This window comes from Epinephelus moara, chromosome 3, assembly GCF_006386435.1.
Source record: "Epinephelus moara isolate mb chromosome 3, YSFRI_EMoa_1.0, whole genome shotgun sequence".
Classification (NCBI taxonomy): Eukaryota; Metazoa; Chordata; class Actinopteri; order Perciformes; family Serranidae; genus Epinephelus; species Epinephelus moara.
The window spans coordinates 8,992,467-9,014,653 of record NC_065508.1 but is presented as its reverse complement, the minus strand read 5'-3'; the positions used below and the strand labels follow the sequence as shown (position 1 = coordinate 9,014,653).

General features: G+C 40.6%; 1 protein-coding gene across 4 annotated transcripts in view; it reads right to left on the bottom strand.

Annotated features, from left to right (window-relative positions):
• Positions 1-584: 584 nt before the first annotated feature.
• gabrg2 (gamma-aminobutyric acid type A receptor subunit gamma2) overlaps positions 585-22,187 on the bottom strand; it is a 62,440-nt gene continuing 40,837 nt past the window's right edge. The window contains exons 7-10 of one of the 4 annotated variants that reach the window (XM_050040689.1): positions 11,167-11,319; positions 8,722-8,927; positions 7,125-7,148; positions 585-4,530 (exon numbers count right to left, since the gene is read on the bottom strand). In XM_050040689.1, coding sequence (XP_049896646.1) covers positions 4,249-4,530; positions 7,125-7,148; positions 8,722-8,927; positions 11,167-11,319 — 665 coding nt within the window. In that variant the 3' untranslated portion in view covers positions 585-4,248. The remainder of the gene's footprint in view (positions 4,531-7,124; positions 7,149-8,721; positions 8,928-11,166; positions 11,320-22,187) is intronic. The other 3 variants (XM_050040690.1, XM_050040691.1, XM_050040692.1) reach the window with 3 other exon arrangements.

Genomic DNA, 22,187 nt, shown 5'->3' with positions numbered 1-22,187 from the left:
CTGCTGCCAAGTTACCTGAGCTCCTGACAAGTTGTCAAAAAAGTGGTGGAGAGGAACATTTACTCTAGTATTGTACTGAGATACAGTGTTGAGGTACTTTTACTTCACTTGAACGTTCCCATTCTACGGAATAATACTTGTTACTTCGATATATTGATTTGGAAAGCTATAGTTACTACTTGCTGTACACACTCTGATTGTATATAATCAGACATAGATGAGCTTATGAAATACACTGCACTGTTAAAAAATAAACCAGTGGTTTCTAGCCTTTTTGGCTTGTGATCCTCATACACAAAAAGCAGTATCTTGGGGCCTCTTGTCACATTTCAGATGTCTATGAAGTGTTATCAGTTTCACCAAAGAGACATATCCCCTCTAAACTTATTACATGACTTCACTGAAGTAACTGTTTTAGGCCACGCTGAAAGCCACTGGACTCAACTAACTGTGTAAAAAGTCGATCTAATTCCACCTCGACCAGTAAAACAACGTAAAATGCTGCTCAAACATTGATAGAAATATATCACTGGTACTTTAATGAGGTTTTGCTGACAGTGCTTCTGTGATTTTAAGAATGATTTTGACCAAAACATCTATTAACATTAGTACAAGTAATAAATTAATAATGATGAACCTATGCACACTGATAAATGCAACCATTTTATTGTAAAATTCCACAGCTATGTGCAGTTCCCTTATGAAAAGGATGTTTTTCCAGTACATTTATAGTATATTATGCAGACCCTAACAGAATTGATCAGTGCCCCTATTATACAATACTCAAATATACATAGATGGCAAACAACTAACATAATGTATGTATGAGGATCATATGAAATTCAGTTTGTTCTCGGATACCTTTAACTGAGCCCTGTAATTCCAGTGCGCAATATTTTGTTTTTTTTCTGCAGTTTGACAAAATACATAACAATAGAAAATATCTACATGTGCTGTTCACATATATGTGTCATTTGTGGGTCTCAAAATAAATAAAATCACTCTGTCAAAAATAAGTACATTGTCGTAAAAGTCCATGTCAGTGCAGGCGAAGGACTGAGACCGGATGAAACACTGCTTGAGTTCGTCCCAATCCTGAAAAACATACCCAACATGCACACTACTGAATATAAACAGTATCTCCCATACACCTTTATAGATCTGCATTTACAGTAGAGTGCACAAAAAATAAATCAGAATTAAATAATAAACAAGCTTTTATCATCATGGAAAAAAATAAAATACCATAAAGTATGTTTTTCTGCACCACTGTTCAAACACAAGACATGCTCGGTTATTTACAAACCCAGCGTACTGATAAAGTCAGAAACAGTTTGAATCGGAGATGTCTCCCTCTTCACCCTGATACAACAATTTGATTTTATTGGACTGGTCTACAGTTGAATAACTGGTTCTGTACCATATGAAAAAACAAACAGAAAAAAACATAAACATAAAAAACAGGGAACATCAGTATGTCCAACTTCCACTGTATAACATTTCCTTCAAGAGAACCTTCGCTATTCGCATATGTCTCTTCTTCAAGGCAGTAAAAGTGGATTCACAAATGATATTTTAGTTTGATATTCTCTATTGCATGTGTGTCAGTTTGGCACTTTATAGGATGTAATCACTCTTCTACATTTCTTTAAACTACAGAACACTGATGATGACCAGTCTACATCGCTATTGACACACATACGTCCCTAAAGATGTGAGCGATAAGAGTATGTGCACACTGAAGACAGGTTTAGACTACTACTGTGAGCGGCAGCTTCGGAAACACAACAGGTCCACCATTGAATACAAAAGGGAAAGAACCTTTAGGAAATATGAGATAATCTAGTAAATGCATGTGTTAGTGTCATCACTGATGCTTTATTAAAGATGAAGGATATCAAGACCAATGAAAAACCCTTGTGGAGGTGGAAAAAAAGTGGAAATAATCAATAGTCACTTAGACGAGCAAATGTTCTTCTTCTGGTGGCTCGGGAACTGTTTTTTGTGATTTTTTTTTTCCCCTGAAAAATATTCAAGTCTACTACTCAGAAGCTGCACAACAGGTAATGTTGCAACTCACTAATTCAACAGATATAACAGTTTGACAGGCCTTTGTGAGAGTAGTGTACATCGATCACAACATAGAAAACACAAGATAAATAAGCTCAAGCTCCATTGACACATCAAACAAAAATGTATCTTTGATATAAATGACAGCATTCTGTGTTTCTTTTCAGGGGCTATATGGACATAAAATACTTTTTTTTGTTCTCATTAAAATGAATAAATAAATACCATCAATGAATAAATAAATAAATACCCCATTACCCCCGAATATTCTACATGGTCAGTCCAGCATAATACAATAAGTCTAATATACTGTAGGATGATATACTGTAACAATGCTGAAATTACAAAATATATACCCTTTTACAAAATCCCAAGGGCTTGACGAGTGTTTTTCTTCCGTTCATAATTTATGTACATAAACAATGTGATTTACACCCATTCCTTGTGAGTTTACAAATCGTACCGAAGCACTGTCTCCATTTGTTGCATACTGGTGTCTATCAAAACTGTGATCTGCAAGGGGTCGTGATTCATGTGCGTCACGTGTTATCATACACAACATTTACAATTCAGATGCTTTCGCTGTGTTCTCCGCTCTCGTCCCGCAACATTGCAGCATTCGAAGCTAATTTTAATGGAGCCAAAAGTAAAGAAAAATATAAAAATAATGAACTTCTGCCCAGCCAGTGAATCGATTTCCTCTCCATGTAATAATTTACATTCTCAATGTGTTTCTCCTCAAAGAGACGGGAAGTGTGATGCTTGATAATAAGGCTTACACAGCTTTTCTCGACACAAGCAGATGTTTTTTTTTTACTTGAATGAAGCTCTTAAGTTTATTTGATATCAATTCATATTTTTCAGGCTTTTTTTCTTTGTTCCTATTCGGAAGAATGACACATAGAATTAACCCGGTCCCGTTGCAGGGATTTCAAAATACCCAACAGCTGTCTGTATTGATATTCGCATTAAAGTGTAGATTAATTTGAATTTCTCTATTTGAAACTCACCCGCTGGTTGCGCAGTTTCAGTTCTCACTCTGCTAATGTAAAGGGGCAAAAAACAATTCTTTTTTCTTTTCTTTTTTTTTTCGTGGAGAAAACCTAACTTGTTTTAATACAGTTTCTCTTGTAAAAGCTTGCATAACCAAAATACAGTGTGTCATTATGTAAATGCACGCTTTTAACAGCAAATGGAGGAGAGGATGAGAGGTCAGTGTTGTCTATACTGTAAGCTAATAGCTGCGAGGAAAATGATTAAACCAGTTATCTGGGCTGATCCTCCCACCATTATGTAAAGATGATTTCTCAACTTATAAACGGATAAACTGGGCACAGTTTTTTTTTTTTTATCATTTCATTTTCCAATTTTCCTAGAAAATAGTATAATTAAATCTTGAATGATAATCAACAGTGCTCTTTTTTTCCATAGCCAACAATAGAAGACCATAAAAGATGTTGATTTTGGCCTGAAAGGTGCATGCAATAAATGTAAACCACTATGTAATAGTAAAATATATACAGTGTCTGTACAGTTGAGCATTGTCCATAAACAGCATCATCTCTCTCTCTGACCACACATGAAGAATGTTTCATTGTGCTAACACTTAAGCGTAATAAATTAAAAAATAAATTAGCATCACGGTCTAACATAGCTCTATTAAAGTGCTTCAGATTTTGTGTTTTAGTAAGTGAAAAATGCAAGAGAAAAGAAACCATAAGACGTAATTAATGTCGTTTTGAGTTTTCTGATAGGCGTTTGCTGTGATCTGAATTGCTAGTTATTTAAATTGCTTTCTATGGAAGGAATGAGTCTTTCTAGAAATAAAGCAATAAGTAAAAATCCCATTGAGAGGAAATAAAGAGGACGTTCCAAATAAAAAGTCTGTCATCAAATCATAAACACAAAACTTCTTCTTAAATGCTCACACAATCAATGTTTTCACAACACGTCTACAAACCTCCTCATACCAGTTAAATGTAGTGCTACAAGATTTGCAGTGTCTGTCAGAGTTAAATAAATGACTAAAAGAGATTAAAACTAAGGAATTCAAGGAAATGCTTTGAATCAAATCAGTGGTTATTTCAGTGGGTCCCCTCCTTCAAAATGTCCCTTGCTGGCACAGAGCATATGCAGAATGTAATGAGCTATATGATAAGGCTGGGTACACACCCAGGCCTAGAGATAGAGATAGGAGACCCAGTAGACCAGGTTGAAGAGACCAAATGCAGTGGGGAAGAAGATGCGTGCATATGAGTCTATCTTGGCGATGCGGATGTGCAACCTGCCGTGCCGCCAGGCTCCGGAGCGGCAGTCTTCGAAACAGCAGAAGAAGCTGGTGCAGTCCTTCCCGTCCAGACACTCGTAGCCGTACTCTTCATCTCGCTCCTGCATGTGCGTGGCGTTGTTCATCTGAATGGCTGTGGCCGAGCGTGGACGGATGTCTACCGTGGGTGTCTGCTTTTAACAGGACAGAATGACACAGTTAGCCGTCAGAGGTCCAGAGTGCCGTAATCAAGACCTCACTGACAGAACAGGGGACCTAATTTGAGCTGCCATTTTCTGTCTTGCGCTTCAGTTTCTGTCAGTAGTCAGCAGAATGTAATTTGCACCTTCAACTTGCCAATGGACCCTTTCAATGTCAAGAAAATACAAATTGACCCATAACTACCACCTGTGGTTGTAATTAGTGAGGCTTATAGCGACAAAGGGTCAGTCCCAGTGGAACCCATGATGCAAATTACACCTTTGGGCTGGGGAATAGCTGCCGGCTGACGCAGTCATAATATTTTTAGTACAGTAGTCCATATAGCTTTATTTAGCAGCTATATCAAGCTAGTGCTGGGCAATGCCCCTGCTGTTTGAAAACACTGCAGCACACAGATGAGTGTGTGTCATTTGTTCTTAGCAGTGTTTTAAAAATGTTTTTCATGCCCAGTGACTCAACAGAATGTACAAATTTGGACCAGTATGGTTGTTGTAAGCAATTTCTCCAAAATACATTTATACCATATGTTGTAACTGGCTTATGATGCATCATAAAGCTAAGCTTAGGGAGGAGCATGTGTTGGCAGATGTGCAGCACACAGCTCAATATTTCTCCAGCCCACTCTTTCTGTCACTAAATGGGTTAAAATAAATCTCCTTTTCAAACTGCGCTCGCCACTGGAGGGCACATGTCTTTTATTTGTAAAGAAGCCTGAAATAGGACAGTGACATCAGTGAGTCTGTGGCCCTGTCATTCTAAAGGGGGACAATTAGTATTCAAACAGGCCGTTTCCATCAGCTTTTATCTTGAAATACCATGCCACCTTTGCACAAATTGGAATTCTGGCTGTTTGGCAGATTAAATGCTCCCCGCCCCCCCTTTTACAGAGGTTCCTTGACCTTGCTGATAAACTAGGGTGTCAAGCTCATCATTTAAAAAAGACACGGTGAGTCGAGCGTACTCCAAAGTTCAACTTCTAAGAATTTAACATCACCACTTTCCCTCAGAAAAGTGCCAGTAGCTGTCATTTAGGTTGTTCTTTATGTTTTGTCTGTGTAACATAGGAACAATAATCTGTAAATGACTGTACTTGCACTCCAAGCATGTTTTACAGCATTTATTTATGCCCTGCAATAATTCATTTCTTTTTAATTGCAACAGACATCACGAAACAGTGAATTGTTTTTGTTTTTTTTCCCATGGATGTTTTTTGCCCCAATTTTGTGTATCTACAATAGGCATGCTTGCTGCAAAATAAAGTAATAAATAAATAAAATAAAAATAGGTCATTGCAGTTTTAGTTTGAACATAACATTATCTGCTGTAAGCATGCATCCTCAAACAAGCTTAAAATACTTAAACTTGATTGAACTGTTCATTCCCTACAACTTCTCATGTTGCCCAGCACTAGTGCACAAACCTGCGGTCCCTTTGAAAACCATACATAACCACAAACAAAACAACATAAGGGTTAGTTTCAGCATTTTTAGTCCTTATTAACGGACAGTATGTTGAGGTAATGGGGGGAGGGGGGCGGTTATCGAAACAGGTTATGACTCAGTTCTCAAAGGGGGATTGGTTGCACTGGAGGAAGCGCAGTGGAAGCTCAAGCAGGAGGAGCATTAACAGCATCCTGCCGCATGGCCTGGTCAAGCTGGGCTGTGCTGTGTCAGTGTTAGCAAAAAAAAAATAAATAAAAATAACAACAAAGAAACAACACAGTGGCATCGGCAACTTTAACTGGCTGAAAGTAGACAACCTCTCAGGGGACAAAAGGCGGAAACATTTGGGATTATTGCCTTGTTATCAGCAATACACTTAAACTCTAGACTGAAAATCTGACTAATCTGACCTTTATAATATTGCTCCCTAATGTTGTTCCCTGTAAAACATTAATGTAGACCACTATGTGGAAAAGCAGATTATCTTGTGTTGGGTTCAATTTAGGTCTTTGCTAGCTCCCGCCCACCCTGGCTGCTTTTTGGGTGTTTAAAGATTAGCACATGTTAATCTTCTGAGTGGACCTCCACCTCTAATTAGACTTAAGACAGTGCAGGGGTTGTCTGTTTCAGTCTGTTAAGGCTCTGCTGACTCTGTAGGAAGCGTCAGGTTGAGAAGCCCAACAAACACACAGGTATAGATTTACTGGCAGGAGAAGGGAAAGAAGAGGAAGCTATTGCAGCGGCTGCTAGTTCACTGTGGTTACAACAACAACAAAGAGTGAAACAGGACAGAGGGAGCCAGAATGAGTCCACGCTGGGCCTGGACTATTACATTCCTCTGGACACGGGATGTGTGGGATGCTTATTTGAATTTTAAAAACTGCATAAGTACGTCTGGCTGGCTGCCTCCGCACTGTGCACTGCAGAGCGCCCCCTTTTTTTTTTTTTTGTTATCTCTGATACCTATTTAGCAACTGATGAGGAGTACGGTAAGAATGCAGGTTGATAAAGAGGGACTAGAGAGAGGCGTATCTGCTGTAGAACAGACAGAAAAGCAGTGAGGTGCTGGGGGCTCAGAGAGCCAAAATGCAGCAGACACATGCAGTCAGACACAGGCAATATACCTTTGAGGAAAAGAGCCGGAGGAGCTTTTGTCCAGACAGGAAACAAAGAATATGTGGAATTGGAAGAGAGTAACAAAAAACAAAGAATACATGTAAACATAGAACGAAAAAAAGTCCATAAACAGAAAGACAAACACAAGATAATGTGTGAAATATACAATCACTCTACTGTCTAACTCAAAATGGAGAGAGAAGAAATATACTGTAGAGAGACAAACATGTTACAAACAGACACAGGGGGAGATGCATGGTGGGATATATATGTATCTCACATGCTTCTTACGCCAGCATCACCTCAGGAAAAATATTACAGATGCAAAACTGGAGAGATTAAGTCAACACTATCTACTATGCAGAGTTCAAATACTCCCTACGAGTGCGACATCACTACAGCATTTGTCTCACACAGCCCTTTATCAAGCGTCGTTGTCAGTCCTAGTGTTTGACATTTAACAAACATTGTGGTAATGTATGTGGCTAATCTAAAAGAAACAAAATAAACTGATAGGAGGGCATCTGAAAATCGGAAATGCGTCTGCATTTTAAGATCACAAGGAACCAAAACAGCTTAAAAGTAGTGAGAAAAAAGTTCTTTATTTATATTTCCTTGATTTCCTATAGTTTCTGTGCTTTTAACAATTCATGAACACTGAAAGAATCTCAGTCGAAGACCTTCTTTACTCGGGCACTCCCTCCTGCCCACATCTTGGCAAATCATGCTAAGAACCTAGAAAAGCCCCACGGAGATAGTGAACTGGCATTACACCTTCTGCTTCATTAGTCATTCATTCGTCCAAGAGACAGTTAGACCATGTGCAGAACCTTAGTTACAGCGGCTGAAACTAGAGCGCCCCACTTTCCCCACGTTCCAGTTCAATACTCATGTTCACCCAAGCCCAGTGTACTTAGAGGTTTAAGATTTAATATCTCTCAAGTCCAATCCCAACATAAAAACCTCAAAGATAGATTTCAGTTACCTACAACCCTTGAAAAAGTATTGCAACTATTTTTTTTAAAGTATAACAACAATAAACTTTTCCCACTAAGCAGACTTAATGCAAAATCTTGATTTCTTGAACCATAAGGCGACCCCGGCTGATCTGCTGTCAAGGGTAAACGTTCTCGGCTCCGTAAGTGCTCATATATATGCTGAGAGATCACGACCCTTCAACTGAGCTACCATGATCTCTGGAGGGATTTAAGGCCCACATGACTGCAACTCTCCTGTCATGTGACGTGGGTTTAAATTACAACTGTAACAGATATGTGGCGGATTAAGGAAAGGTTCAAGCAGCATGCCTTCGCTCATTGAGTAATTTGTGTGGTGGTCCCTGGGAAGATGCTCCCTTCGAGAGGCAGCATATAGCTTTTTTTTTTCTGAGGCTTAATCCCTGTACTGTAATACAGTGGGGGAGGGTCAGGGAGCGTGTAGGGAGAACTTGAACTCTCACCTAAAGAAAGGATACTATAAACACAGTTGTGAAGATATTACACAAATATATAACACATGAATCAAAATGTAATTGAGCAATCTTACTGAAACCTCAAGAAAACTATTGAAAAATACTGCTTGAGTTAGTTTTAGAAATATACTCACCGGGTTTTTCTTCTTCTTGTCCTTTTTGGCACTTGGCTTCCTGTTGCTGACAAAGTAGTGCAGCGTGCCATATTCTATAAGCGCGGCGAAGACGAAGATGAAGCAGACGGATACAAACAGGTCCATCGCAGTCACGTAGGAAACTTTAGGGAGGGATTTCCTGGCAATAGTACTCAGCGTGGTCATAGTCAGCACCGTGGTGATGCCTGGTGTGAGATCGGAGAGATCAGAGAAAATGAGATCTGCGCTAAAACAGGTAAAATTAGACTTAGACACTTTCACATAGCGCTGGATGCTATTGTCACATTCCTATTTTATCTAAAAATGTTATGCTTGTCTTATATTGTGCATAATAATGCTAAAATATAGCAACACAGTGATAGTTATAATATTAATCCAAGCACCTTGCAGTGCTTTTTGTGTTTTTAAATCTGTCATGAAGTTGTGCAGGGTGCTCACAGCTTTATTCAAGTGTTCAAAGACAAATTAATAACATGTTACTAATAGGATATTCTCCCCCATAATAGTTTCACAGTTGGAGGGAAGCTGAAACGAGCTGCACTTTGAGTAGAGATTCAAACTTGGCGAGGATGTTTTTATTAATTTCTACAGATTGCGCACCAGTGTGTTAATACAATTTTAAATTCATACAGCCATGTGCTCATACATTTTTTTCCCACCTAAAAACACATGTGCGCCTAAATGTTTCAGTATGGGATGTAAATTTCAATTTAGTCACAGATGTGCCTCAGGAAATAAATTATTTTATTAATGTCACGCTTAAGGTTATAAATCATCTGATGTTTGTAACTAACGATGTGAGGGAGAAATATGAAGTCGTGTGGCTGATATATAAGCACATATATAAATAGGTAAAAGAGGATTAATGCTGGCTGTTCAATTGCGAGCTCTTGCAGTCATGGGGACGGAGTGAGCAGCTGTTTTATTGTCCCCTTGATCCACATACTTTACTGGTTAACGGTTTAGCTGCCACTGACCACCATCACACTGACATACAACATTCCTTTATCCACCATCTGGTAATCCTCTGCTCTTTCACTCCACTCTGTCTGTCTCTAATGATGATGTAGATGGAGGCGGGCTGATGGCACAAGACAAGGAAATGCGTTTATAAGTAGTACACTGATACAAGAGATTACCAACAGCAGTATTACAATCCCCTAAACACCAACAAACAGGCAACTAACAAGAGTGCCTCCTTCCTTTAAATAGATAATGTTTATAAGGGGACTTTGCTTGTATATAGGAGATGATTTATGTCTAAATTTAACAAGGACTGAAAGACATCAGTCTGCCTCAAGCTTAACACCGCAGTGCTGTGGGTGAATTGATATATTTCTGGATGGCACTGAAGGATTAAGAATTATGTCATCTGTATAAATCCGCTTCCTAACCACCTGGCTTCCTGTACCTTCCGCATCATCTTTCAAAGGAAATGAAGATATTTGACTCTTGGTGCAATTTTAGCAGGGAATTAATAGTGTTATTATTTCCACTGCAAATCATGTCTGGAGCTGCATAAGCAGGGGGAAAAGAAACAACAACCTATTTTTAGAGAGATTAATGATGGACAAAGTAACGATGACGGTAAGGTAGAATGAGGGTTTCTGCCTGCAGGGATTGCTTTACATTCAGTTATGCTCGCTAATGATCACATCACACGGACCTGAGGTCAGGCTTTGGAGCCTTGAGGGGCCAAAAGGAACGCTGACTAAGGAATATGCAACGTAACTGCATCACGAGTGAACTTCTGAGGATGTCCACTGGACGCCAAGGGCAAGTTCAAAAGCTGACAAATTTCCTTGAAATCCTCACTCTTGCCCTCTTTCTCCATTGCGTGTCCTCTTATTGCATTCAGCGAGCAGGCCACCTGCATTATTATTGTGCTGAGGCTGCATCTCTGCATCTTCCCTGCTGTATTGCATAATTAATGCCTCATTAAGGCATGCATGAAAACATATGTGGCAGGAGAGGCTCTCCTAATCAAGATGGACTAGATTCCTAAGCAGCTGCCCGGTCTCAGAGGGAAACAGGAGGAGGTGGAAGGATGGTGAGTGAGAAGACAGAAGGAAAGGAGAGAGCAGCAGGAAAAAAGGAAGCTTAAGCGGACTCCTTTTCAGTTTCAGGTGGCGTGTGACTACCACAGGGTGCTTGATGTGTTTCACAGCAGAGAGTAATTAAGGCCAGGATGTCTAATGAATCTCAATGGTACAACTGCAGCATGTGTATTCGGGCTGGGTGGACTGATATTAAGATGAACTAGAGCAAAGGCTGTGTCAAGAGATGATGAGCAGTTACAGAGGAGAGGGCTATGGGGTCTAAAAGAGAGAAAGTAAATGTATCTTTTAATAAAAAGCACATAAAATCGCATTCTTTCTGCACATACAATAACTGCTGAACATCTTGCTTTGTTGTGCTTCTTACCTAATGACGTCCTGGCAGGTACTGCATCCTTGTTGATCCAGAATGAAACCCAGGAGAGGACAACAATCAGTGTGCAGGGGATGTAGGTCTGGATGGTGAAGTAGCCCATCCTCCTGCTCAGGTCAAAGAAGACGGTCAGCACCACATAGTCTCCTGGAGAGAGAGGAAAACAATTGGAGAAAAGAAATTAAGATTGAGGGCAGTGTGGAATATATGACGAAACATAAAGGATAAAAAGTTTATATGTTAGATGGAATTACAGTAGGGTGAATCAATTCAATTAAAAGCCTATAGTCCAAATTAAACACCAAGCACCTTTTAATAGCCTGATGTAGCTACACATTTTGACAAATAAAGCCCTGTCTCAATTAGACGCCTGGTCTGGTTGCCAATCAGTTCATTTTTACTGAAGGTCTTTGAATGTAAAATCCAGTTTGTTGGCTACCCAGTGGAGCTAATAGTTGTTTAGGTTGCACATACAAATGTATATGTTAAAACTCATGTCAAAATGGAGATGCTTCTCCACAATTCAATCGTTCAGGTAATTTTATTGAAGCCGTGAGCACCAGAGAAGACCGTAATCCATTCAGATTTACCAACATGATAAAAAAGTCAAGTCAGAATATGTGTCCATTACTTGATTACCCAGGAAATTATTCATATTCCTTTCGTCCATAAGGATCCACTGTTAAGAATATTGTTTTAAAGTGGTGTTGTGTCAGTATGTGAGGTGTCATAACGCTCTCTTTCACTGATGTGCTGTCTGTCAGAGCTAGATCACATGAAAGATTCCTAACTGATATGTTATTCAGTGCCTAATTTTTAAAACATAATAATCATACTGGTTCAAATAAATAATTTGATCGTATTTTCCAATCTTTGCTGGGCAACCATTTTGTGTGAAAGGAATTAAAGGCCTGTCCCAAATATAAGACTGTTGAGTTTAGTGATTTAAGCAAATAATAGCCAGGCTACTAATTTAAGTTTTACGGTATGATAAGTAATTATCAATGATGTGGATATAATGACTTAGTGGGTAAAGGCAACAGCTACAACAGTCTGGTAAGCTCAGAAAATGACATCTTTATTATAATGCAGCCTTTTAAACCAGTGAAAGACAACATTTATCACAACACTGATACAATATCAGAATGTTGCCCAGCCCTGGATTCAATCCACTTCATTACACAAGTGTAAAAATTGTAGAAATAGTAATTAGTCTTGAGTACTAATGTTCACAGTCAGTACAAGGACAGGATAATCTAAAATGTAGCGCCCCAATAAAGTTTAAAAACCATATTGTTGCGCTATGATCAAACACAGAAACACCAAGCGTGGATTAAACAAACCGTTAAGTCATGGACTGATCAATATGTAATGTTGTGTAACCGAAATCTCCACAGCATGTTTGCCCCAAGGCGACTCCACATCCAAAGTGAAACGGAGTGTTTCAGAGAGCTAGAGCCGGACTTGCTTGGATACACAAACCCTCGTCTCCTGCCAGTCGTTAGCTGGACCATGAACACTTGCATCCAGCTGATGATGAGCCATCCCTGGGCTGGCTGTCTGACCCCAGCAGATGTTAGGTGTTAAGAGGTTGAGGTTAGCTGAGCCCAGATAGCCCTGACCCTGACAATATGGATCATCTGGCCTGCCTGTTTAAAATGCAAGCGAAGCACACACATGAACGCACTGGCGCGTGCACCCTCTTGTGCCGTACACACACTTTTGCAAATGTGCTTCTAACATCCGTGTAAGGAGGGTGAGTTGAACCAGGATGAAACAGAAAGACAGGCATGCACGAGAGCAAGCTCATCCTACACACACATTCAGTGGCGTTCCTGCCAGCTTGCCAATAGTTACTTTCCTCTCTAACCGTCTACCCATGTACCTGTCTGTCTGCTTCCCTGGGTTTAATGGCAGTTCACTGCTGGCCTCCAGCTCTGTCAGTTGTCTGCTAATTGATTAACATCAGACTGTTAACGGTGTCGGAAACCTCCCCTGGCCTCTCGCTGTGGCTTGTAACCTGTAGGGCACAAACCTACTCACTCTCAGCCATGTATCTACAGTGTGTTTGTGTTTGTGTGTGTGTGTTTAAGCACCCACAGCACATGGAGTAGTCGCTGCAGCTGGGGATAGAACAGCTGGCTAATAATTTTCCTCATGAGAAAGGGCGCACAACAACATACTGCGGCTTATTGAAAAACAGCCAACATCTGTGTATTTGTGTGTTAATGAGAGACAGAGAGAGAAAGAGATGAGACTGTCAGTGTTTATTACGCCTGCGAACATGTGCACTCTGTGTGTGAGTGAGTCCTCGTAGTGTCTGGACAGGGACCAAGTCTTTGTGATTCATCCCACCATGCACCTCTGTTCACCCAGCCATTGATAGCATCATTAAATAAACCAAGTGCAATAACCCCAGCAGCACAACCATAACTGTTCATATCACCACGTGTGTTTTCTGCTGATGCAGGCAGGTGCACGGCATATTACAACTCCCCGCCTTGGTTTGTAGGAGTACGGGAGACGCATGAAGGCTGCTCTCAGGGGTCCCGCAGCCCACTATTTTGTTTTTATTAACATTACATTAGCAGGGGCCCAAAACCGAGACCCCTGACAGCTGAGAAACTGCCGGTTAATACACTTATTCCAGCTTGGTCAGCAGCTCGAAGCCTCCTTCACATTTCCTCGGACTCTTAATGATAATGGGATTTCCACCACAGGGGTGAGGTCGGCTGGTGTAAGACCCTCCTGCCGTACGCCTCTCTCCGTCTGTTCGCAAGTTTCATTATAGGCCACAGCACTTGCCAGGAAGACACTTTGAGGAGGTGTTATCGACCGATGCCCTCCATCCTGGCAGGCTGATGTATCTGTATCAGCCCGCCTGCCATTATGGCTCGGTAGTAATGCATCGCTTTGTTAATGACTTCCTGATTCCACTCAAAACAAAATGGTTTCCAGATCCCTCACTGGTTTAAGTGTCTGGCCAGGATTTCACAACATTACCGTACAGGGAGCAAATAGTTTAGTGTTCCAGATAAACAGTCCCGATGTAATTAGTGGACTGTGTGAACACGTTTCGTGCTTTGCGTGTTGTTTAATACCTCTGCCAAGGAGGTTGTGTTTTCGGTTCAGTTTGTTTGTTGGCTTGTTTGTCAGCAGAATTACAGAAAAACTCCTGGCCCGATTTTGATGAAACTTGGTGGGAGGGTGAAGCATAGGCCGAGGTAGAACCCATTAAAATTTGGAGCAGATCTGAATCACGGCGCGGATACACAAATTATTTTTCACTTTCGTTAACAATGCAAGATAGGGCATTTGGGCTTGGTGGAGGTCTGTGCTCTTTGAGTGCCCTTCTAGCTTCTAACTGATTGCCTGCTTGAGTTTAAGTGTCACGTTGTTATGTGATTCTTCCATCTTTAAAATAATTCCGAGGGCATATGCTCATGTTTGTAAAAAAAAAACAAAAAAAAAAACATGGTGAGACTGGTGGTGTCTATGTCTTGGGTGGGTGGAGTGTATGTGTTATAGTAGGTCGCCACCACTAGGAGCCATCAATGTCAGATATTTCAGGACCTTACCCTCACCTAGGGGCTTTAAATATTAATATTACACCAATAAAAGCAGTTTATGAAGCTGTCGCTCTGTGTCTCCACTCTGGACACAGGTCACATCAACTTCATCTAAAATTATTGCCATGGTGTGTCCCTTTGCCCCACACTACACCTTGTTTATCATGCAGCAAGCTTAAATCCTTTAAACGTAGAACTAATTTTGCTCGTTGTTGTTGTTTAATTAGAGAAGAACACACTAAAAAGCTGAACCTGATTGTTGTTGCTAAAAATTCCAGTTGACTTTTGTTTAGATTTGAACATTTTTTCAAGTTGTGAAGAAATGTGCTGCTCAGGCAAGGTGCTTCACACGTGTACGCAGTGATTCCTGTGTGTGTCTGTGTGTGTGGGATGAAAGGTCCCTGTTTATTCCTCAGCGTAAGACTGCAGCTGGGATATCAAAGCTTTCAAGCCTTGGTGCCTGCGTTCCTCCTAATGGGAGCCCTCAAACTAACCTTAGCCAGCACTCCCCATCTGTCAACGCCAGGAGACGAGGGCGTGTTCACGAGACTGCTCATGCTCACATCTTCACAGGGTCTATAGGAAGCTCTCTTTTTCGAGGCTGTTACCACTGAGGTTAAATTTACCTTCTGTGGATCAACAATGAATATAAATGGCGCCGCTATACATGAGATGCTGTGATCTCACAGCCTTTTGCATGTTATCCAACAACACCCACCTCTCCAGTGATCAAACAGGCAGCTACAGTCTGAACTCTTTCATAAGCTTCGCCTCAATTTCGTGTGCTAATTTCTCCAATAACAAGAACACACTCAGAGTTCAGATCCCAGTCGAGGCCTCTCATGTGCCCTGTTTCCTTTGCTCCTTTGTTATCAGAATTCCTAAAAGTTCAAATTTCTCCAATCCTGTCATCTCATCGCTATAATTACATCGCTATCAATTTAATCCGTTCCTTTCTGTTTATAATTCAGGAATGAAAGATGCTGATGACAGCTGTGTGAAAAATCAACTTTGCAGACAACAGCTCACAACTATTGTTTGCATTAAGATATGGTTTGAAGTATTTTTATTAGGATCACACATTTCCTTGGTGAAAGCGATTTACTACGAGCTGATGTAATCTACGAAAAGCAATAAAAACTTGGCGGGGATGATCATTCATCAGAAAACAGTGTTGCTTTGTTGTTAAAAGCTGCAGAGACGACACACTCAACAGAATCAGATGCACACACACAGAAGAGGAGGGGGAAAGAGACTTCTTCCTCCAGTATGAGAAGAATCCACAACGATTGGATGTTTTATTATTATTAGAATACAGACATTGTCACAACATTCTGTATTTGAGGGGAATGTTGGTCCCAATGTGGCTTTACATTATTGCAGAATAGCCACAGGGGAGTTCATGGGAATAAAACATGGTATAAAAAAGGGGAGAAAAAAAGCTGTCACATGAGAATATCGTTCCGCTGGCAGCCAGGCTGTAAATTGGTGTGGATATGGATGGGCAGGAGAGACCTGAGGCACATGCTGGCCATCCAGTGAAGGGAGACGAGCCAGACACATTGCAGAGCCGCTGACAGGCCGTCTTACTGAGCTCCTTTCCTGTCAAGGGTCATCTATATCAGAGGTGACAGCGGATGCTATCGTGCAGCATGCGTGTGTGTGTGTTGCCGAGATAGACAGGAGCTTTGCTAATGACCAGGGTTATGCCATGGCTGGTTGCCAGGGTCAACAATACTTACAGAGAATGTTAACTCATCACTTTCTGTGACATGACTCGGGGCTATATGCCAGTGATTAACTGGTTACTATGGCTGTGCATTTTGCATCCACAGGCGACGGCAGCTATTCCTGCCCCGGCAGCGGGTGGCAAGATGATGTCACGGCAAAAGAGGCAGAGCATTGTCATGGTGAGTAACTGCGGGAACACGGCGGCATGATTAAACAGCAGACAGGAGTCTGCAGAGTTTGATTGCCTTGTTGTTAACATTGTGTTGAATGTGACAGAGACAGATGATTATCTTTCTCTCAGACACACTAATGGCTCTCAAATTATTGAGAGCAAGGCTGTTTATAGAATTTATGAAAGGTTGTAAGAAGCTGCCAAAACTGTTTTCATTACCATCATTCGAAGACTTTAGCAGAAAGAGGAAAAGTTAGAGAAGGAAGTTAATAACTCGTATATCTATACCAGGAAAATTAACTAAGGTACTAAAACTAGATTTTGACACGTTTCTAGGGCACGGGCTGTGTGTGGAATCTCATACTAACTTACTGCCTACTACACACAATCTGTGTGTACTACATACTGCCCACTAAATGAATGACTAAGCATGCCATAAACAACAGACTGTTCACACTGCAGTATACTTAAGCAACATGACTTAAAGGAAATGACCACTTTAAAATGAAAATACAGACAGTACTTTCTGACCCTCATGCCGACAAGAAGTCCAGTGTAGTTTTTTAATCCACAAAACTCATTCGGGGTATCGGAGGATAACAGCTAGCCGGGTTTTTCCATACACTTGAAGTGCATGAAGTCATTTTGAAAAAGTAATAAAACTCCGCTAATGCATTTCAGAAACGTCAGAACGAGTCGTCCGTCGTAATCCAAGTGCCCTGAAGCCGCGGCATGCAAAATTGACTTGAAAATACGTAATTTACTCCACTTTCATAGCATCATTTCTCACCGTGGTCAGTTAGCCTGCCCTGCAGGAGTGCTGTGTTTACATGGCAATGACGTTTTTGAAATGCATTAGCGGAGTTTTATTACATTTTCAAAATGTGGGTTCCATGCACTTCAAGTGTAGCTGTTATTCCGGCTAGCTGTTATCCTCCGAAACCCCGAATGAGTTTTGTGGATTAAAAAACTACACTGGACTTCTTGTCGGCATGAGGGCCAGTAAGTACTGTCTGTGTTTTCATTCTAAAGTGGCCATTTCCTTTAAGGCCTTTGCACACTGGGTCTATTTTTTCGTCGGAAATTGTCGCACTTCTAAAAATAATTAAGACTTCACGTTGTGTCAATCACATTTGCACACTGAGTCATTAAAATTTTCGGACCAGGTTGGATTTTATAGGTTTTTCGCATCTGTCAGAAGCCTTTACAGACATTTGACTAAGAATCAGTGAAACAAGACAGAGGAATGGGATGCACAGAATCATTTAAAGACTCAGACAGCTCACTTTCAACAGGTCAGGTAGTAATATTTAGGTGCATGATGATGCATGATGATGAAGAGGAGGAGGATGTGGACTGCACATAGAATGTGGAAGACAGAGAGGGAGGATAGCTCCACCCCTTCATGATGCTGCGGTGCCAAATGAGAGACAGGGAGGGAGTGGTGACAGCCAGTGATGGGCAAAGCAGTTCTTTAGATGTTACTGAATCACTAGAATCAGTTCATTAAAAAGGGTTGTCCACCGAATTGTTCAGTGCTTGGCGGGAGGAGCCCTGACTGTGTACTGCATAGTCTGACTCACTGTACTGATACACGGCTGAAAGATTCATGATTCAGTTCAGTTCACGGCCTCCGAGAGTGCTGAGTCTCATTACTGGCCAGCCTAACGTTTTAAGTTTGTTTATCTGGAAACTCAGTCTGTTAAAACAATGGGGAGGTTTGTGATTGTGTTCATGTGGCTTGACTCCTGGCTACATTAGCCGTTAGCTTGGAGAAAACGGTCCCTATGAAAGTGTATCCCTGAGAAGAAATGATTTGGATCACTCAGGGATCAGGGTTACGTAGTTCACCGAGTGATTCGTCACGCGGTAGGCAGTCCCTCCCTGCACCCTGGCTGCCTCGCGACTCGCGAACTGAACTGAGAAATGAACGAATCAGTTCCAGAAGTGATTCAGTTCAGTATGTTCACTCAACAGATTGGTTCTTTTGAACGATTCGTTCGCGCACAACACAACACTAGTAACAGATACAGATAGGTAACTCCAGTGGAGAAAGGCAAAGGTGGAAATGTGTCTTTTCGTTTTGTCATGTATTGCGTTGAAGTGACATATTAACAACTTTTTGCCTGGCTCAAAATGTCTGCCGTTGCCAGCTGTTGCATCGTCCAATGCATTGTGGGGCAAATGAGCATGTCCAGTAAACTCATGTCTCATACTCTTTTGCCGGGCATTTCTTCAGTACACAAAATCCATATACTATGCACTGTGAACACACTTTTATGTCATACTTAGAATGAATGGTATGCTAGTATGTGATTTTGAAAACAGCCCTGGCCTCGCAAGTTGGGTAAAAATGCAGCTGCCACCTCAGTGCCACTTTAATTGAGCTTTAAATCATTGGACAGTCCTCCCTTGTTCCAGTCTCGGCTACCATCTTAAAAAATATCATGCTTTACATCTTATTTTAGGCCCCAACCAAACATCTTGGTTATTTCCTGTCCTCATCTAAATATTTTATTTATCTACAGAAATTGAAAAGACAATTTTAATAGTTTTAAAAAAACATTAGTGAGTTTGTTTCCATCACGTCATATAATTAAAAACAAGGCCAACACATTCACAAGCCGCTTCTCTCACTTCTCTCTCAGCCTGTCTCCACTGTATCTGTGTTCCAGCTTACCTCGTCTAAAAATGGCTTCATTATTTCTTATTCACACACTGAGGAGAGATGCGATTCACACTCATTACATAAGCTCCCAGTTCTAAAATTTAACTCTCGCTCTCCTTTCTCCCCCATGTTTAATATATCACCTCCTTTTATATTTTGGTCTTTTTTTATGTTGTAACCACTTTGGCCAGGCGACAGCACTTATCCTCACTGAACAGTCACAACACTGATGGCTAGACTTGTTTGTCTCACTTGCAGTTCAAAATAAATACAGCTAATTTGGGAATGTAAAACGAGCGAGGAGAATGTGATGCCATGTGTGATACAGTCACGGATAAGCGAGCACACACGACAAAAAGCTTTGCAGAGGCCTCTTGGTAGGGGGATCTGTTCAGCTTTGATTTGTGTGCTCATGCCTCAAAAAGAAAATATATTGGGAACCTTAAAACACAGATGGATGGACAAGTGACTTGATATGTTAAGACAGGCAATCAGAGGGAGATAGATGGACAATATTTGCAAATGTTCTCAGCAATATCTGGCACCATATGGATATCTTTTTCAGTGGTAAAACACAAGAGTGATTCCGCTACACCCGTTTTACATTTCAGCTTTCATCATTCTGCTGTGCACACCTGGTGCAAGACTGTGTCTTTCCAGAAAAAAAAAGCCCTCAGCAAAAAAAGGAGTGTTGCAGCAGGAGCAGTAATTTGCTTGCAATAAATAGTAGAAACACAGAGTAGTTAGCTTCAGTTGTAATAACCACTGTGGCTGAAAAGCCCACAGAGCCTCCAACAGAAAATCGAAGGGCAAGGATGTCACAGTGCTGGCCATATTTTTTTTTACAACTGAGTAATGATCTTGTGCAAAAACACCACAGCAGTAACAGTTTATCATCACGGCTGCCTTAAAAAAAATCTGCAAGTACTTCCCACATGCCCCATAATGGAATATAAACTTTGTAATTTTATGACGTGATGTTTCAGAACATTTGAAGTGTTAAATGACAGACTGATTGAGCTGTAAAGATTAAAGTCACTTTGCATTGCTGATTACACTCATCAGACTGAGCCAGATAAGAACATGGTTTGCACAACATATACGAAGAGTTCACATTTACATCTCATCTTTCTGTGACTGTAATGAATCATAAACGCTGTCAGATAAACAAGAGAAAAACTCAATATTACAAGAGATCTTCAGGATGATTTTCAGCCCTAATGGCATAATGTACTGTTCTTTACAATAGCAACAATGTCATTTAAATCTAAATTCGATGGATGAGCTCAGACAAACACTGTAGAAGCCAAGACAATCAGTCCCCCACTTCATTGCCAATGGCTTAGTGCTATTACAGATTAGAGTTTTGGATCCCTGGTTTTAAGCTTTGAAATCTAATTAATCATATTCACCACACTGAATGAATCGCCCAAAACTACAGACAGATTTATGCCTGTACACACTCACACTAAGTAGCTTTTTAAAAAAAAAAAAAAAAAAAAGTACCTCACGAGTAATCATAAAGCTTTGCCAAAACAGCACCCCCAGAAAAACACACGTGCAGTAAGCCTTGTGTGCAAATGTGCTCCTTAGGCTTAACTCCATACATGATCCCAGCTATCCAGCATGAATATTAACAATGCATCCCCTCATACGGATTCATGGACAGTTTCATAGAAGGTAATACATTTCCAAGTCCGAGCTTACATGACTTAAAAATTAATTTCACCGCAGCCTTTGCCTGACTTCCTGGTAACAGGCCTCTGGTACGTTATCGTATCTGTGACATGTATTAGCATAATATGCAGATATAGCATGTTCTTTTTAAGGCTTAGCAAAGTAATATCATGTGCCATATATGACATATACATATTAAATCTGCAGAGTTCTAATACCACAATAACAAGGCGGAAAAAGCCGGAGAATTCAGGTGATGTTCTGCACAGTGTCATTATGATTCATGGGAAACTGCTCCTTCTGTTTTTATTGCAATCTGAGATTCATCCTATCAGACGCAAGATGTTCCACAACTCTCTCCTCATTTCATAGAGCTAATTATTTTAAAACCTTGGGCTGCAGGATATTGCACATGGCCAATAAGCTGAGTGGGAAGAGTATCCAGGACCAAACTTTATAACAATTTATTGAGCAATGAGGGCTTGGCCTTGGAACAATTTCTCCACAGAGTGCCATCAACTTTGAACGCTTTTAGCTTCTAAACCAGCTCCGGCCGTCTCAACAGGGTACAGAGGAGAGACCGTCCGTGTGTGTGTGTGTGTGTGTGTGTGTGTGTGTGTGTGTGTGTGTGCATGCAGATGTGAGCATGCACAGTACAACTCCATTTAGGCAACAGTAATAACTGTTCCAATCCGTCATTCTGCACTCTCTGAGAAAAGGAGCCCTCGTTTCACTTTAAAACAACAGTTTGAACAGAAATACAGTGTACCTTCTCAGAACTACACACTAGCTACGATATACACTCCCTATTCAGGTATTTGTGTATTGCAGCTATCTTACAGTATGAGTAATGCTTCTAGGCTTGTGCTGTGTCTGTTTCAAATGAGCTGAGCTGTGGTACAATTTCGAGGCACTTGTGCTTTACTTGACTACTTCTTTTTTTATGCTTCTTTATACTTTATTATTTCCACAAGATGATATTGTACTTATTTTTTTGTTTTTTAACTTATCTCAATTCATTTGACAGCTGTAGTTTATTTGTTACTTTGCAGATATTTTACATACAAAATATATGATCAGTAAATAAAATAGGATGCATTGTTAAAAATGAATCTTCCAACAGTATGTTAAACAGCTCCAGCTCTACCTCTCTAGTCTTCCGACCTCTCAAAGTGCTTTAACACTACATGTCACATTT